Source organism: Haliotis cracherodii, unplaced genomic scaffold, assembly GCF_022045235.1.
Source record: "Haliotis cracherodii isolate W230 unplaced genomic scaffold, xgHalCrac1.p SCAF_6, whole genome shotgun sequence".
NCBI lineage: Eukaryota > Metazoa > Mollusca > Gastropoda > Lepetellida > Haliotidae > Haliotis > Haliotis cracherodii.
This window is the reverse complement of record NW_027266319.1, coordinates 21,037,699-21,057,595: the sequence shown is the minus strand read 5'-3', so window position 1 is coordinate 21,057,595 and position 19,897 is coordinate 21,037,699. Positions and strand designations below refer to the sequence as shown.

General features: G+C 39.2%; 1 protein-coding gene across 3 annotated transcripts; it reads right to left on the bottom strand.

Moving 5' to 3' along the window:
* Positions 1-5,969: 5,969 nt before the first annotated feature.
* LOC139445799 (N-acyl-phosphatidylethanolamine-hydrolyzing phospholipase D-like) lies at positions 5,970-13,117 on the bottom strand. 3 transcript variants are annotated; one of them, XM_071227022.1, is made up of 6 exons: positions 12,973-13,117; positions 12,204-12,441; positions 10,742-11,230; positions 9,791-9,939; positions 8,109-8,226; positions 5,970-7,326 (listed from the first exon to the last, which is right to left on the bottom strand). In XM_071227022.1, exons 2-6 carry the CDS (start codon positions 12,417-12,419, stop codon positions 7,222-7,224), a joined length of 1,077 nt encoding a protein of 358 aa, XP_071083123.1. In that variant the 5' UTR covers positions 12,420-12,441; positions 12,973-13,117; the 3' UTR covers positions 5,970-7,221. The 3 variants fall into 3 exon arrangements, with proteins under 3 accessions (XP_071083123.1, XP_071083124.1, XP_071083125.1); XM_071227023.1 differs by having other exon boundaries at positions 12,977-13,117; XM_071227024.1 differs by lacking the exon at positions 12,973-13,117 and adding an exon at positions 12,890-12,923.
* Between the last annotated feature and the right edge of the window lie 6,780 nt (positions 13,118-19,897).

Here is a 19,897-nt window from a genome sequence, read left to right as displayed (position 1 = left end):
CCTGCCAAGTCTCTTGCCGTATATAAGGTGACTATGTTTGTCGTAAGAGGCGACTAACAGGATCGGGTGGTCAGGCTGTCTGACTTGGTTAATGCATGTCATCGGTCCCAATTGCGTGGATCGATGCTCATGATATTAATCACGTGATTGTCTGGTCCAGACTCGATTATTTACGGACCGCCATCATATAGCTGGAATACTGCTGAGTGCGGCGTTAAACAACAAACCAACCAACCAACTTGAGGTTGGAGTTGAGAAACACGTGAAAAATATGGATGGTCTAAGAGAAGCAACTCTGCACAGTGAACAGCGGCACCATAAGCGAATGACACCCCACCTACTGTCACTACATATATATTCTGTACGCAGCAAGCTGTATATGTACTAATTCTGTAAGTTACCTGGAAGGTGCAAACAGGGTAATCCCCATAAATATTTACTATGTATGAAATACGATACTCAACTGAAAACATGAATCAATATTTCACCCGAGTGAAATAATACTTTTGGCCGGAACCACTTACAGTTAGCCTGATAGCCATTATGATTTTCAGACTGATACTTGTACAATTTGTGAGAAAATACATATTTAATAAAACATCTGGCCTTTCTTGTCTTTATCTCATCTGGTAAACCTTAAAAGGGTGACATTTCACTTGAGGCTGTGCTCCTCATGAAAATATAAACTCTGCCAACACCCGATGTTCGTCATCGCTGAAACCATAGGAATCCAAAATGCTACATTAAATCATTATTTTATTTTTTCTTAATAGTATTTCTTTTGTAAAAAACCCTAAGACATGTAGAAATCCTGTGTTCAAACAACCTCTAAAACTGTTGTTTCTCTTTTTCTGCATTACGCTTTTGGCGTTTATTAACAATTCAATTTTGGAATCGTAATAGTTGGAACCTTTTGAATAACCTTGGTGGGAGCATGCATGCAAACCTCTTCTTCGTTGGTCAAGGAGATGTATACTAATAACAACAATGACGATGGCCTAAACTGACAGACTAACAGTGCGCCGTTAAGACGGGGCGACACATGCGGAAGGTGAGTTTGCCGTATTCATTTATGATTATTGTGATATGTTTAGCCATGAATTTTATGGCATGCTTCCATTTAGTATTGACAATGCGATTCAGATATTAAACAAATCAATGTTGAAAAGAGTTTGAATAACCAGCCACGTTGCCCCCGACTTCGTCGCCACAAAAACACCAACAATCAGCATAAGCCATCACCAACGAAGAACTTGTTTGCGCAATAAATAATTTGAAAAGAAGGTATTTAAAGAAACGTGTACATTATTACTATCCTCCATTAATAGTTTGTTTAATCGCAATCTAGACAGTGGCAATTTTCCAGATTCATGGAACCATGGGTTGATTGTACCCCCACCAAAACAGGTGACTCGTATAACTATAGTGGGATAGATTTTTAAATACACTTAAATTATTTACTACAATCCTTGACAATCGTAGAAAGTCCTGGATATCGACCAAGCAATGCATTGTTAAATGTATCTAGCCAAGCGGGGTTCTGAGAGAGCTGCTCTACCACCGACCATGCATTTACCCTTCAAAGCCTTGTACATAAGTATTTACATAAGCAAGGCGGAAAGTTATGTTGATTGTTTGTTGATTTAAAAAAAAGCCTTCGATTCTGTAGATAGATTCAAATCACTATCCCTTTTATTTCAATCTGGCATACATGGGAAATTACTACGCCTTTTAAAAAACATGTACTCCAGTGTAAAAGCATCTGTAAAAGTCAATAAACATGATATGACCCATATATTTAAGACATATGCTGGTGTTAGACAGGGCTGCATTTTGTCTCCCATCCTACTATTCGCAGATGATGAAGCCATTTTTGGAAAACTCGGTAATTCTTCTCCAGCGTAAAATTGATATTCTCAATGAGTATTGTCTAAAAGGGTAATTAAAAATTAATCTTGGTAAGACCAAAATAATAGTCTTTAAAAATGTAAGTAGGATATAAAGATGTGATAAATGGTTTCTCAGTGGAAAGAATGTAGAGGTTGTATGTATAACAAATATTTAGGTAATGTATTTTCGTTTTAAAAATATATTCACTTGCCATGCAAGGTGAAAGAGCTTTACATGTCATTACAAAGTTTATTTTGAGGTATAAAAAGATGCCAATTGCACTTTCATTCAGACGGTTTGAAGCGATAAAACAACCGATTTTTACATATTTGTATGACAAATCGTGTTAATTTGCAAAAGGTTCCGATAACAGTAAGTGCAATATCAAAATATTGAAAACAGACTCCATGTCCCTTATGGGCCACTGTAATAAAATGATTTACAAATGTAAACCTATTACGAAATTCATGTTTCTAAAACAGTTCTACATTTTCTGAAACTACAATGTCAAGGATTGCTGTAACTTGTACAATGAAACTGTGTACATGATGCACTATTGGCCTCTTGGCCTTATATACAAATAAACTGTTAGCAGTTCTTGACATAAACTCCAGTGGTCCATCTGTCCCAAGACAAGCGAAACTCCCCAGATCTCGCTATATTACATAACCACTTGTCCAGCTCACATCCAGGATCCAGTTATGGTGTGTGATAAATCTAGGATGCTCTTCAAAACCAACTCCCTCCATCACAATCAACTTGCTCTCATTTCACCATCTGCAAGGTCTGAGACTGAATAGTGTCAGTCTGCTTATTCAGCAGTCATGATGACAGGCTGCAGTGGGTGAATACTCTGGCGTAGACAAACCAGTGTTTGGAAACTTGATGATCAAAATCTGCCTAACCTAGACTTGACTAAGTAGACACAAATGATGGATAACAACTTCTTTCTTGTTATCTGTCAACTCCTAAGTAGCACCTATCAAACAGTTCTAGACTTTTTACAGGCCACCATGATATAGTTTCAAGATTGCTAACTGCAGCATAAAACAAAAGTAATTCACTCACTCACTCACTCACTCACTGAGCTCTAATTACTAAATACCAATAAACTCAACATACTCAAGACTGTCCTTGTAACATAATTTTATTGAACACGTTTTTAAATATGAATAAAAGGAAATAAATAGATATGAATGTAATATGAATAAATACTTTCAAAATATATAATATCAAGGAATGTAAACATAAGATCTGAAGTATCAAACTGCAGCTGTGACCAACAGGTGAAAATAAGGAGACATGTCTTCAGCAACTACACTGAATATCAGTTGGATTAAGATAATAGGATCTGAAAAAGTCATAGGTCCCCTGTTTTATGGTTTCTTTAAAAAAATCCTATCACCTAAATTCAATCCCACAGTGTCCTTTGGCTTAGATAATCTTTGTACTTAGTACCATCAAAATCAGAAATAAATGAAGGCTAACCATATCAGAGGCTAACAACTAGAGGGGCTCATTCGTAAGTCACAGGACACAAATTCTATTTTCACAATAAAAATGCAAAATACAGACACACAAATGTGATTGACTTAAAATTGAAAGTAACGGCAGCATTATTTCATCTGTATGTGAAATGAAGGTTTCAGAAAAAATGGATAGATGTACACAAGAAACTGCATGTTCATGTGTCCCCCTTAAGCAGGTGAGCTGAAAACAACAAATTTGATTACCATATTTTACATAATAAGCGCCCCGCTCTAATAAGCACCCACGTCGATATTTGCTAATATATTGGCTAGTGAACAATCCCAATTAGCACCCCTTCCGATTTATCAATGTACACAAGACTTATTTATTCGCGTATAGCACACACTTGAGTGTCATATGCTCCCTTACTTATGGGCAATTAAATTCTGGAAAAATATATCTGTTGCATATACCGGTAAACATTTCAGACTGTCAGCATAAACCACGAAATTTATCTTTCAACTCTGTTTTTTCACCAAAATAATATTCTGATAAGAGCCCCTTATTTCTAATTTTGAGAGCGCCCTGGGCACTTATTACATCAAATACGGTAAATCCTATTTTTCCATTGACATAATTATTTTCTTCATCATATTTTAGAAAACCTTTTTTAAGGTTGATGATAGTAACATATTGACGTTCAGACTTGTTACAAAAATATTGCTGGCAGAAATATATTCCTGTTGAAATCAGAATACATGTATCATAAAGAAATCATTCATGCTACAAAAGTTCAAACAAACATATATTTGATCACATCCTCATTCTAAGTCTTATAAATATAATCTTAACAAATACAGAGGAACTTGACATGACTTTGTGAGGATACACAGGGAAGATACAACATACTTGAGAACATCTTCACCAAACAATGATTGTCCACAACAAATGAGTGAGTGAGTGAGTTGGGTTTAACACCGCTTTTAACAGTATTCCAGTTATATCACGGCGTGTCAGCTTAATGTGGGAGGAAAGCCCGAAGTGATGCAGGTCTCAGACGTTTACCACTTCAGTGAAACCCACGAGCACGGGTATGGTGCTGACAAACCTAGAAACATAATCGGGGCGAACCGGGATTCGAACCCACAATCATAGGTTTCTGGCGTGCCCAAGGGACGCAACTCTGCACAGCGAATCGCGGTGCCTTAGACGACTGGGCCACCCGTGCCTCAACACAACAAATATACATCACATGTATCAGCAGAACATTTGGCACTGTGAACACAAGCTACATTTATGTTTTGTTTGTTTTTTTGTTTATTGTTGCACTCAGAAATATTCCAGCTATATTACGGCGGTCTGAAAATAATCGAATCTGGACCAGACAATCCAGTGATTGACATCATGAATATTGCTCCATGCAATTGGGATATGATGACAAGCATCAACCAAGTCAGCGAGTCTGACCACCCAATCCCAATGGTCGCCTCTCACAACCACCGTCAAGCTGGAAAATGGCTGAGTGCGGCTTAAACAACAAACAAACAAACCTTACTGGTTGAATATGACATAGGGCTGTAACGCTAGTCAGGTCATGATAAAATACAAGCTACAATAGTGAAAACCTTGTATGGCCATATTCTGTAAAACTAAATATATTTGGTGACATGATTGTGAAAATGTTTGTTTGTTTACTCTTAAACACCATATTTACTGTTACATGAACATGTGTATGGCAGCTGGGGCATAATCAAATCCTGACCAGACAACCACTGATTGATATGACACCAAGTCAGTAAGTCTGACCACCAGATCCATAGATTACTGGGGACTAGGGCTGGGACGAGTCCACATTTCCTACCCGGGTACCCACCCCACTATTACCCAACCCTACCCGGGTACCCACTGTAGGTCTCAAGAGACAGGTACAAATGGGAATAGTTTGACCGTAGCCCTGGCAAAATGTATTTAGATACTCATGGAAAACAATCTGGTCATGCATACATTAAAATTGACTGAAGTTTTATCGCTATTCAAACATAAAAAGTCAGAAGGAATGGATGTATAGTCAGATTTTTTTTTCAAACATCCACTACTATCTGTGACTCGGTTGATGACTTGTCAATGTGCCATCATGGCATGGATCATTGCTATTAATATCAAACACTGGTTTGTCTCGACTCGATTATATTACAGGCTGCCGTCATATAGCTGGGATACTGCTGAGTATGGCATTAAACAACAAGTAAACCAAACAATACAAACTAAACTAGGTCATACTTGATGTTCTTGTTTCCATAATATACATTATCTGTTCCATTTCAAATATAACCTCTAAACACCATTTCCCACACTCCCCACTGCGATATATAGAGAATACTACACTCATTCTCGTTAGATACCATTTTTACGAAACGAGTGGACTTTCTATGGTATCTGACCGGGTATCAACCTTGTACGACACACGTGTGACGTACGGATTTAGTATCTTACCACCTGTATCTTCACCACGTGGGTAATAAAAATCGTTCTTCTCTAAAAGACAATCTGAATCCTTTTAACTGATTCCTAGCATTAAAAAGATTACAAAGAATCAATCATTATGTTGGACCACTGCTTTGCAACTATTCTCCTTATTTTCAAAACGTTCAGAAAACAACCTACATAATAGGTTTGACATAATTTAGATTTTAGATTATTTATACAATGCCTCTTGGTTTTGAAAATATTCTTCATATTTTCTTGAAAAATATTCAGAAAACAACCTACATATAATAATAGGTTTAATTACACACAGTATTTCTAATTTACGATTTTTCTTTTGCAAATGGCCAGACTCATCTGTAACAAACAACATCGTGGTCCAACTCCCATGAGAACATCAGCCTAATACATTGGAAAACATCCTAAAATGTATCAACTTCTCTGAACCTTAACATGCATCAACTTCTTTTAATCGAATCATTTAGTCTCAGACTCAAACTCAAGTATACTCGTGACATCCCTGAGTATTGTAAGGCATTTCTGTTGTATATATAAAACACAGGTAGATTTGTTCATATAAAAATCAATTATGGCAGATCTAACTAAAGTAATGTCTAACTCATTACCGCTTTCAATCGATTCTCCTTGATTTTCAGTCAGATGAGCTAAATATATTACACTGAAATGCTTTTCAAAGCACATAACTAAGTCTTATGAGTCATCCTATTGATCTTTAAGTGTGTATTTGTTCCCAGACATCCTGAACAACCAAACACCCCTACATAAAGAGTGTTAAGTCCATCCGGAAAGTTTGAAAGTGGCAAACTTGTGGTAAGTGCGCTTGTACACAGTTGATCTCACTGAAATAGAGGGCGGAAGGTGGCCTCCATGCCGATACTTCCCATAACTGCTGAATTAATTATGTTAGAAAAAGACAGACAAATTGAGAAATTGCACCCTCGTGTACAACTTTCACAAAAACACCCTTGCTCAATCTTTCTGCCTGACAGTGGACCTGAGGACCCTGACATAGAGCACCTTTATTATTATTCAAAGACTTCAGATCTTCACATGACACAATCAGCAGATGATGTGTGTGAGGTCACGTCACAACAGGTGACATGTGAGGTAACATCAAAACAGGTGACACACAGCATGTGAAATCAGGACAGGTGAGTCCTTGCAAAGACATTGTATTGACATCAACGCATAAAGCAGGTGAACATGACTGATAGACGAGGCCTGTGCTTTAGAACACTTCAGTGCACCCTTCCAAGAAGAATACATGAGGAGAGTGACAACGCCCTCTTTTGGCCAGGCATACAACATGCTATCTTACAATATTGATAGTGTGATATAGCATGAGATTCAGAATATCTAAAATATACATATTTCTCCATGCTTGACTGTGACAAAGTCATCTGGCTTCAGTCCCGCCTTTGATACCTCTTCGACGAGGGTTTCTTGAGGCTCCAAGTAGTGCTGAAACAAGTTCATATGGTCACTGTTATTTATGAAAAGAACAATAAAATGTTGTTTTCCATCACATTACAACTGCATCATGGCAGCATTGAAATCATACTCAAGTCTGATCAAACAAATAGTCCATAATATAACAATAGTCCATGCTGTCAGGGTACGATGACATGCAATCAACGGATCACATATTTCAACAGGTGAGGTGAAGTGGGGTTGAATGTCGTTTATCATCCAAAACTGGCTCCCACAGGAGATATTGCTTGGATGAGATCAAGCGATATCTACAGTGTATGAAATTACATCACAATGCTTTGGAGACCATTGTGACATCACTGGTTACCATGACATCACAATTAAATGACATCACTATCTATCTATCCACCAGACTGTGTAGGCAGTCACATATGAAGAACAGCTTCAGGTACTGAGAACCTACTCCATCAAGCAACCCCCAAAATGTTATTGTGCTTTTCGACATATTTTGCATGTTAAATCCTGTTACACACATATGGCTTCAATCATGGTGATCTTACACTTAGCATTGAATGTAACACTTGTTTGACTGTGATCATAAATCCATCAAAGATATGATGTTGGAAAGGTTCCTTACAGTTTTAAGATATTTTTAACATGAAGGTCATTAATATTGTCAGGTCTAATCAAAATTTGATCTAAAAATAACACTTTTTTTTTACTCTCATTCTTAATCCGATGTCCGTCATAAATTCATGCACTGAAGTCCATTATATAATGATCAATAACATATAATGACAGAATAGTCCTACCTCATACGCCATCATGTTGAAGGTGCCCCAGTGGATGCCGACTGATTTGACGGCTCTGATGTCGCGGTGGATCTGCACCGCCTCCTGTGGGCCAACATGTTGGGGAGACAGGAACCAACTGAAGTCAGAGAGGATTCCATGGCATTACACTGGCTAACCAAGCAATTGTGTTTTACGTTTAGGCTTCCATAAACCCAAATATATAGGCCACTGTTTCCTGATTCCCTGTAAAAAGAATGGGTGGAGCTTGTGTTGTGTTATTAGGAGGAACAGTGATGTCGCCGATTCTGTATTATTGTCTACATTTTTGGTGTGTTAATGACTAAATTTGGAGTTATTATTGTCGACATATTCATTAATAAAAATTGACTTCAATATGTTTTTGAGCGTATGGAGTTGTAAACATAAACACCAGTGAGCATACTTTGCATATAGTGTGCACACTGGTTTTTTTTGTTTATACAGGGATGAGACCGCCTCCGTGGTCTAGTGGTCTAGTGTTTGCCCGGGGAGTGGAAGGTTAGGGGTTCGATCCCCGGCCACGTCATACCAAAAGATGTAAAACGATTGTACTTGTTGTTACCCTGTCTGACGCCTGGCATTAAGGGGCTAAAACAAGGACTGGTCGGCTTGGAGTCAGTATACTGTGTCTGAGTGGGGTATTCATGTTAAACTGCGGCATGGGATATCGGTGGGCTAGCACTATAACTCCGCCTAGCACGCGCGCACACGTACACGCACGCACACACACACACACACACACACACACACACACACACACACACACACACACACACACACACACACACACACACACACACACACACACACACACACACACACACACACACACACACACATGCATGTCACTATATAAGTGCAATAATCTTGGACGCAACGTTAAACGCCATTTCACCTCACCTCATAGAGATGAGAACACTGAAAGGCAGGGTTAGGGGTACTAAATGACCAGTGATTCAAGGCATAGGTAACATACAGACACCACCAATGACATGCAATCAGTCAACCAGTTCTACCTTACATGACAAGGGACCCGTGTAGATCCGGGGTAGAATAGATCTTCAGCAACCCATGCTTGCTGTAAAATGCGACTATGCTTGTCGTAAGAGGTGACTTACGGGATCGGGTGGTCAGGCTCGCTGACTTGGTTGATGCATGTCATCAATCCCAATTGCGTGGATCGATGTTCATGATATCAATCACTGGATTGTCTGGTCCAGACTCGATTATTTACAGACCGCCGTCATATAGATGGAATATTGCTGAGTGCAGCGTTTGACAACAAACAAACCAAACAAGAAATACATGACAAGGATACTGGGAACCTATTTTTCCCTGGACTGCCCAAAGGGCTCATGACAACATTAACTGAGCAAGGTAGCACACACAGAGTTCTACGGATTTGCACTAGAAAAAGGAATGAACAAAAGGACATTGGTGAGAAATACAAACATAAATCTATGTGGAGGTTGACATTTGCAAGTAACCTTTAACATCCTTTTGATAATACGTTTTCCCTAAAAGTTATCTTTGCATTGAAATTGTACACAATATAATTCATGCATGACACAGCAATAATTACCACTACATTATTACACTCAAAGGCAAAAGGACAAACAATTTGCCCTTTACATAAATTATTGTACACATAATATGCAAACCTTGGCTTAAAACATCCAATTGGAATTGCAGCAAGTGTAAAGTTTCCATATTTCCAGCCAATCTGTTTGAACACTTCACAATAGCCAGTGTCTCCTCCAAAGTAGAAACTATGCTTTGGACCAATCACAGCCCAGCTGGCCCACAGTGCCTGAGGGGAATAAAACAACTCCATGTAATATGGCAGATACGTCACGGATAGCAATGAGAAATATGACACAGCTCAGATGGATATTAACAAATATTATTTGTTTTGTCGATTAACGCCGCAATCAGCAATATTCCAGCTATATGACGGCGGTCTGTAAATAATCAAGTCTGGACCAGACAATCCAGTGATTGACATCATAAGCATCGATCCACGCAATTGGGATATGATGACATGCATCAACCAAGTCAGTGTGCCTGATCACCCAATCCTGTTCGCCGCATTTTATGGCATGCGTGGTAGCTGAAGACCTATTTGACCCCGGATCAACACGGGTTATATTAACAATTAGCAATTAACACCTATTAATTACTGTGTCTCTGCATCCAAACATTTTCTTACACTACATAAGTAATAGGTGTGTTACCTTTTAGGAGCACACAGACCAATTGACGTACCTGACCTCCACTTATTCACCCGTTTACCTACCGACCCACCTGCCCACATATACCTAAACAACTACCTACCCACCTGCCCACATATACCTAAACACCTACCTACCCACCTGCCCACATATACCTAAACACCTACCTACCCACCTGCCCACATATACCTAAACACCTACCTACCCACCTGCCCACATATACCTAAACACCTACCTACCCACCTGCAAACATATACCTACTCACCCACCTTTATACCCAAACACCCACCTATCTTTATTATTCAGTGCATTATTTTTATGACAAATACTTTCGATCCATTTTACACCATAGCTTTGAATACAGCTCAATCACTTACATACCTTATTAGTATCTGTAAGTGTCCTCTTGCACCAATGCTGGCATGGCGTGCAGACAACCTTCACCTCTGACCTTCCTGTGAAAATATTTTCATCCCACCAGGACAACTCCACAACATTTTCACATCCTCGATCAGACATCCATTTGCCGATTCCTACAGGAACGTACCATCTCAGATTCTTACCGTACTTCCTGTTCAATGCCTCCACCGAATATCGGTCCAAGTGATCATAGTGGTTATGGCTCACTACAACAATATCTATGTGGGGCAATTCTTCTATAGTACACGGCGGGTCACGGTAACGTTTAGGTCCCATGAACTGCACCGGAGAGCACCTGCTACTGAATATTGGGTCTGTCAGTATCGTGACACCATCCACTTGCACCAGCGACGAGGCGTGCCCAATCCACATGTATCTCACACCAGTGGAAGGCGGGTTTGAGAATTCTTCAAGGTTGGGTTTGATGATGGGAAGGGTTCTATCGAGTTCCTGTAAAAATAGATCTAATATTTTGGGCAAGAAAGCAAAAATCACAGATGATTCCCATCAAATCAGAAGATATGTATGGTCAAATCAATGATTTTTTTGTTTTTTTTGTTTGTTGTTTAACGCCACGCTCAGCAATATTTCAGCTATATTACACCGGTCGGTAAATAATCGAGTTTGGACCAGACAATCCAGTGATTGACATCATGAACATCAATCTACACAATTGGGATACGATGACATGCATCAACCAAGTCAGCGAGCCTGATCACCCGATCCTGTTAGTCACCTCTTACGACAAGCGTAGTCGCCTCTTACGACAAGCATAGTCGCTCAAATCGCCTCATCTTAAAACGAATGGTTTCAAATGGAGACAATGGCTTTATCAGGAATTTAACTAGAATTCCACCCTAAACGCTCTTGGTAGTTAAACTAAGGAAACAAGTTATCTGATAAAAAATATTCTAATTTTATATTTTCTTAAAGTTAGAAGTAATTTGATATTTTATTCAACACAATAATACTAAGCATTAAAACCTTTTTCTATTCATTGGTCCTGTTATCAGTGAAATACATGTAGAAGTTACCTCTGGCATAAGTAATAACATTAATAACATTTACTGGAAATATCGTTTTTCGTATTGGGGTATTCTTAAGGACATATGCAGCAGGCTTCAGGCCAAATATCTGCCTCTGACAATGTGTTGCAAATCCCTGCTACATAGTGTAAACATTTGAGTAGGGTCTTTGTGATTTATTGCATAAGTATTTTAATCAAAGGATCCCCGAAAGCCCTGGTAGAAATGTTTACCATTTCCATATGGTTCTGACAGGGCAGTTATCTTAGCTACAGTATGATATTAAAACTCATTATCCCCTGATCTTGGCACAGGTAAGGGTCACAACTCTACACATTGAAATGCTGTTCCATGGGCTATTGGGCCGCACTTCAGTTGTAACACTGTTAATGGTGTACCTCTGTTTGGGGATCCTCCTTGTTCTCCCTTCCTCTGGCAAATTTAATGAAGTTCCAAAAACTGTTGAACCTCCACGTATCCCATGGGTTTTTGTATCGACCATTCTCAAAGAGAGGCTTGGTGAGCTCCATTTGCTCACTGACTGACTGGGTACGCGAGGAGTCCAGGTCGGGCCGATCTGTCTCTGTTGTGGCCATTTCTACATGCACTTTCATCTGTGGCAGCCACTGAATAAAGCTGCAACAGGAATATGTGGTGACATAAAAATCATTCATTAACATAATCAGTTTGTCATAACTGAAACCATATATGGCATATTTTATTTTCAACACATTACATGTGTAAGTAGCTGTTTTTATCACAACTTGAAATCATCTATTCCTGAAATGATAATGTCTCAGTTATTGCCTATCAATGAGTGTTAACATTTAATTATGTATAGACGTATGAAAAGTTGAACAAATTATATAAACTCCTAACAGCAAATAGTGCTTGCTTCAGATGCAGCTGGACACAAAACCTTGTGTCTGATACTGCTTGTGATGATGGATCATGATTATGAACTAACACTTCCATCAAATGTTCCGATCCATCATGATTTCCTAGTCTGCAATGTAGTATTTAATTAGCTATTCAAGACTATATACCCTAATCTATATCTCCTCAATAAGGGATGAAACTGTACCTTCAAATCTTATCGTTATTATTCCTCTCATTGTACATTCCATAACCAAATATAGATTGGATAATCTCATTGAATGAACTTACCTACTTAAATACTAGTGAATACCCGAATACCCGGTAGAGCACGATGAGCTGGAATCTGCTGTGTCATTGTGTAGCAACACATGAACAACACATGACTGCATAATGTCACAGATCTCAGAATAGTTCCATTCAGCGTGATACTGCTTCAGCCATGTCAGCTGTTAAGTCAATAATCCTTGGTGAATCAAAAACTGGTATTGGCTCTCCAGGTGGAATAGGATTCTGTTGAAAACACAACACAGGGTCATAAATATTTGGAATGTGAAAGCTAAGATCTGGTAAATGGTACTCATATTTTGTCACATGTATATATATATTGTATCAAAATAGTTGCTTTGATATAATATTCACAATAATACTAGTTTATAACATACTTTCCTTCATATTTGTTTTACAAAATCACTCTTTCATGTGTGGGTTAATAGAAATGCTACAATGCAAGAGTATATGAACATAGCTGACTACAAAAAAAAGAAAAAACATAAAAATCTTATCTAAAAAATTAAGCAAAATAGAACAATGCTTACAAATAAAGTACCGTAAAGTAAATAAAGTATTCGTGTATAATACGCACTCGTTTGTTATATGCACCCTTGATTATGGGCAATTAAATTCTCGAAAATATATCTATCGTGTATAATACACACAGATTCTTCTTTTATTTCATTTCAGGCTGTCAGCATAAAGCACAAAATTTACAATCTTTCAACCTCGTTTTTAATCTCACCAAAATTTTATTATAATAAGAGCCCCCTATTTCTAATTTTGAGAGCGCCCTGGGCGCTTATTACGTCGAATACGGTAATATATTTGGTATCCTACATCTCTATAAGACATTCTTTAGGCCCAAAATGTGGCTGTACCTGCATGTTTACTTTTCAGTGCCTATTATTCTATGCTCATTTTGCATCACTGTCCAATTAAGTTCACTAGGACTACAGTTCCATGTGACCTTATGGCAGTGCATGTTGTTCGTCATCTTTCCCAAGTGTTCATCCGTCCATCTTTAAACTTTTGATGTCTCTGAACTGGCTGTTTCCCAGCTAACTCTCACACATTACTAGTTGTGACTCACACATTTGGCATGTGAATCCCATATTTTCATGATGCTCTCATGATCTTATGATCACTACAGGAAATTCAAACATATTTTTGTTAAATATACAAAAACACAAATCAAGAATAAACTTTCAACCAGAGGGCTTAAGTCATGCTCAAAATGGTTGAAACATGCATTAAACCAAATCCACCACCACGCCACCCACCTGCAAACATTTTTGGTTGGCTGCTATGTGTCTGAAGGAATTAACATCAAACTTGTTTGTTTCCTTTTTAATACTGCATTCCTGCATCCAACAATATTCCAGCTACTTGACAGCAACCTGTAAATAATCAAGTATGGACCAGACAATCAAGTGACTGATAATACATGTATCAGCATAATATCAACTTATTGATAAATTTCAACAATCCATGCCATTATTGGGGCCTGATCACATGTTATCAATCAAGTCACTGAGCCTGACCACATGATCCACCACTTACAACAAGCAAAGGTTGCTGGGAATGTTTCTTTTTTTAATGAAGAAAACAATCAAATCGTCTTCTTAGAAACCACTACGTCTAGTGGAGTGAAGTGAGTATGGTTTTATGCCGCTTTTAGCAATGTTCCAGCAATATCACGGCGGGGGACACCAGAAATGGGCTTCACACATTGTACCCATGTCGGGAATCGAACCCGGGTCTTCGGCGTGACGAGCAAACGCTTTAACCACTAGGCTACCCGACCGCCCCCACTACGTCTAGGATTCTAAGAAATGGATGTGATATCTAGCAACACAATGGTATTCAGATTTGATATTGCCAGTATAACATAATAAATGGTAAAAAAAAAATCTTGGATGTCTAGGAGGGCAGCAACAGTAACTTGGGTACTTGGGTCGGGTGGGTACTGGGTAGGACCCAGGTCCCCACAGGACTACCCGGTTCTAAGGTTAGTCATGTGATATATTATTTAAGATCAACAAGACGATGATTGTATCATGGAACTGTTCTAGGTGAACAAAACCTTTCAAAAGGCGTGCTGGTTTTCTTGGGGAATTAGTCAGCAAAGAGCCGGAGTCACAGGAGACTAATTACAATTTTATTTACAAGAACAATTAACAATGAGCAAGTTACAATTTATACTTTAGAAAATAGCTGAGGGTGCCACAGAGAGTCGGTACAACACTCTGGGCTGTGGGAGAGTCCAACCCCTTCTCTGCTAAAACTTTGCTACAGTATGTATTTAACAAAAATTTGAACAATAAAAAGGAATAAGATTGCTTGATACACCATTGGTTGTGCCCTATGCTAAATGAATGGCTAGACAGAGGGGAATACTTAATCCCGTTAATCCTGTTGGACTGGCACTAATCTAGTTGACATATTTGAAAGAGATTATGGTGTCACTATAGATGGGCTTGTGTTGGGGCTAATCCTTAATGCACTATAGACGAGCTTGTATGGGGGCTAATCCTTAGTGCCTTATAGCCGAGCTTGTATGGGGGCTAATCCTTAATGAGTCTTAATTGAAGTAATTGCTGAATGTTATTCTAATATACCCCGGTAGGTGATGACAGATATACTTAAATAAAATAGTTCAAAGTAAGTAAGTAAAAGGTAATCTATAGGACTTCCTAAACAATCGTAAAATAACCGTGTGTATAGACCAAACTCTATCGGACCAATGTCCCCTAGAAAATGGCACTCCACAGGGCAGTATCCTCAGCCCCACCCTCTTCAATATAATGATAAACGATCTATTCGAGGGTCTATCCCCTAAAGTAAACACATCAAAATTCGCGGATGATGGAGCCATCTGGATCCGCACTAAAAGCATGAAAATGGCCAAAAATCTACTCCAAAAATCTCTTAATAAAATACAACAATGGGCTGACAAATGGGGCTTCTCCCTTAACTCAGAAAAAACAACAGGAATAGTATTCAAACATAAAAACATGAAACCCGCCTCCCCAATCCTCCAGCTAAACAATCAAACAATCAAATTTCAAAAACAAACCAAATTCTTAGGACTTATTTTCGATGAACATCTCACCTGGGATGCTCACATCCAAAACCTAACAACTAAATGCAGTAAAGACCTAAACACCCTAAGATGCCTAACTGGCTCTAACTGGGGAGCCTCCAAAGATACTCTCCTCTCTCTCTACATATCCCTAATTAGATCAAAACTAGACTACGGCTGCGCCATATACAACACCCTAAACAACTCTCTATCTAAAAAACTTGACTCAATACAATATCAGGCTCTCAAACTCATTACACGCACCCAACATGGCACCTCCTACACCTCACTTCAGGCCTTAACAGGAGAAATGCCACTAAGTCTACGCAGGGAACAGCTAAGCTTAAATTTCTGGGCCGCGTCCCAATCAAACCCTCTCATCCAAAACTTAATAAACCAAAACATCAGCCCTAAAAACCAAGCTCTAGCTCGTAAACACCCCTTACTTACCCCAATATCCCAAAGAATAACAAACTACCTAAATGAACACCAAATTAAAAATCTTAAACAAAACTGCAAACAATCAAATATCTTCACCCCTAAACTTAAAATACCCAAAATAGACACAACACTAGCTAGCCAAATAAATAAACAAACCGACCCAAACATAGCTAAAACTACCACACTAGCATACATACACAAAAATTGGCCAAATTGGTGTCACATTTACACGGACGGATCCTCAGATCCGACCTCCAAACACACGGGTTTCGGAGTCCATACCACACAACCAACTAAAACCACACAATCCTTCCGACTCCCAAATAACCAATCAATATTCACGGCAGAACTAATGGGCATGGCCTCAGCCCTCCACAATCAAGAATCCAAAAACAACCAAAAAATCCTAATACTTACTGACTCCCTAAGTGGACTACAAGCCCTCCAAAACAAAAATACCAAAAACCGACCTAAATTAATAAATCAAATACTTAAAAGCTCCAACGACCTAACAAAAGCAGGCAAACAAATAACCTTCTTGTGGATACCCGCCCACGTAGGAATATACGGTAATGAAAACGCCGATAAAGCAGCTAAACTATCCCTCAAAATCCCAGAAATAAGCTTAAACTTACCCATCTCAAAATCAGAAATTAAAAGTGTAAACAAACAAAAAATCACAAAAAAATGGCATAACCTATATCTAAACTCAAATAGCCAAATCAAAAGAGTGCTCAGCAAACCACTAACCAAACCAAAAATTCTCCATCCATCCAAAAAAATCGACAGAGTAATCACTAAACTCCAAACAGGACACACCAACCTAAATAACCACCTAAAAAAATTTAAAAAACACACTACAGGTAACTGCCCACACTGCAAACAACCAGAAACCCCAGAACACGCACTCATCCACTGCACACACTACCTAACACATCGAACCGCATTACAAACCACCCTCAATCTAAACAAGGCTCTCACTCTAGAAGCAATACTAAACCCACAAAATAAACTAGAAAACTTCAAGGCCTTAGGCGTATTCTTAATAAAAACGGAACTAATAAAACGCATCTAAAACCATAATAACCTACCAAATCAAAATCACAAAAACAAACAATCATCCACCATACCCAGCTCCCTTAGTTCTCCTCCCCAACCCCATCGGCATCTATTCCAAATCTCAAAATTCCCAAATTCTATATAAGCAACCCCTAAAGCCCCCTCTTGGGTTGCACAGACCACTTTCGCCCCTTTCGGAAACACATTAAATGGCCTGGCCGGGCCCGTGTGCGAAATACGCGTCAGTCGGAAAGCGCACGTTAAATCTCCAAAGTAAGAAAGTAAGAAAGAAAGGTAATCTATAAGACTATGTAGACATATCCTTTGTCTGGGAGATGGGATCTTGATACCTTAGGCTAGCATTTATCTAAAAGCTTCAAATCAATTAAACTATGTAGACGAAGCCCTTGTTTTATCGAATAGTATGTCTAGGAGATGCGCTCCCATTACCTTAGGCTAGCATCTATCTAAAAAGCTATAACTGAAACTACTGATATTTTATATATGCATTTTACCTGATGATAAGTATTACTTGCTAAACTATAATTATATGAAATGATGTATAAATATTACACCATGATAACTCATAAAAGCACTTGATGTGGATCTAATTATTATAGGAAAACTTAGTTATAAATGTTATATCATGATAATTGGACCAAAAATTTGTCCATGTCATTCAAATGAAAGAAATGTGACGGCTACAATGAAATAATATTACATTGACATAGTGCTGTCCCTTCACATCAAACAGACCACATTATAAAGCCAAATAACAACCACCCCATCAATCCTCACTCAATTGCTAAAGATTTCACTGTGTAGCAGTATGGAGTCATCCCACAGATGACATCCTTACCTTATCAGCTTGCTGACGAGGTTAACCTCTTTGGTCATGTGGACAAGGCGTCCGACCTCAGACCAGAAGGTCTGTGGTTTGAATCCCATCATGGAATATTTTATGGCCACTACATTGGTGCCCAACGTAGGGCTGAGCACGTTCATATTAAATTTGAGCAAAATAAGCCTCAGTACACTACCATGCGGCCCGGGACGTGCCTTATGTTACCGGGGTAGTTTGTAGCCGGGCATGGAGTCATCCCACAGATGACATCCTTACCTTGGGTCATGTGGACAAGGTCCGTGGTTCGAATCCCATTACGGGACTCAGAAATGTTATCGCCCCTATAACTGCATTCCCCCTGATTCAATCATTCACCTATGATTGTACCTGGTGAACAGCAGTGCTGTGTCCGGGGCTGGGATGGGTAATTGGGTTGGGTGGGTACTGAGTACAGACATGAGAACAGCAAAACTTGTTTTGGGAGGAACATCGTCAGTCTCGACTACCTGGATCCGTGGTTAGTCATGTGATATATAGTTCAATAAAAACAATTCACTACCATAGCTCTGAGGTAACCTGCAAGTCACTAATGTTCACATTTCTTCCTGATATGCATGCATTCCTTCAGACTTTTATATGTTTGAGTGAAGATAAAGCTTCAGTCAACTTCAGTGTATGCATGACCAGATCGTTTTATACATATATATCTTAATACTTTTGGCATGGGTCAGGTAAAACAATTCCCAATCAAACATTTTCATTTCATAGCCAACTCTTGAGACCTACGGCAGGTATCAGGTAGGGCTGGGACGAGTCCAAATTTACTACCCGGGTATCCAACCCCCTATTACCCAGCCCTACCCGGGTACCCACTGCAAGTCTCAAGAGTTGGGAACAAAATGTCTGATTGGTAATTGTTTTACCGCAGCCCTGGCTAAAACTATTTAGATACATGTATCAAACAATCAGATCATGCGTTCACTGTAGTTGACTGAAGCATCATCTTTACTCAAACATACACAAGTCAAAAGGAATGTGTGCATCGTCAGAAAGAAATACGACCATTAGCGACTTGTAGTGTAACCACTGAGCTATTGTGAGTTTTTGTCATTAAACAATATATCACGTGACTATCCATGGGTCCGGGTCCTTCTCAGGATCCACCCAACCCGAGTACCCAAGTTACCCGTCCCAGCCCTAGTATCAGGGTAAAGTTGGGTAATAGGGGTCGGGTACCCGGGTAGTATTGTCAGGGCCCTAGTATCAGGGTAAGGTCGGGTAATAGGGGTCGGGTACCCGGGTAGTATTGTCCCAGCCCTAGTATCAGGGTAAGGTCGGGTAATAGGGGTCGGGTACCCGGGTAGTATTGTCCGAGCCCTAGTATCAGGGTAAGGTCGGGTAATAGGGGTCGGGTACCCGGGTAGTATTGTCCCAGCCCTAGTATCAGGGTAAGGTCAGGTAATAGGGGTCGGGTACCCGGGTAGTATTGTCCCAGCCCTAGTATCAGGGTAAGG

What these genes read in the sequence shown, in the direction of transcription:
- LOC139445799 (XM_071227022.1), bottom strand. Translation starts at nt 12,419, where the DNA reads ATGAAAGTGCATGTAGAAATGGCCACAACAGAGACAGATCGGCCCGAC. An exon ending in AGGAGGATCCCCAAACAGAG is followed by an intron (nt 11,231 to 12,203) that starts GTACACCATTAA and finishes CTATTTTTACAG; the next exon opens with GAACTCGATAGAACCCTTCC. An exon ending in CACTTACAGATACTAATAAG is followed by an intron (nt 9,940 to 10,741) that starts GTATGTAAGTGA and finishes TATTCCCCTCAG; the next exon opens with GCACTGTGGGCCAGCTGGGC.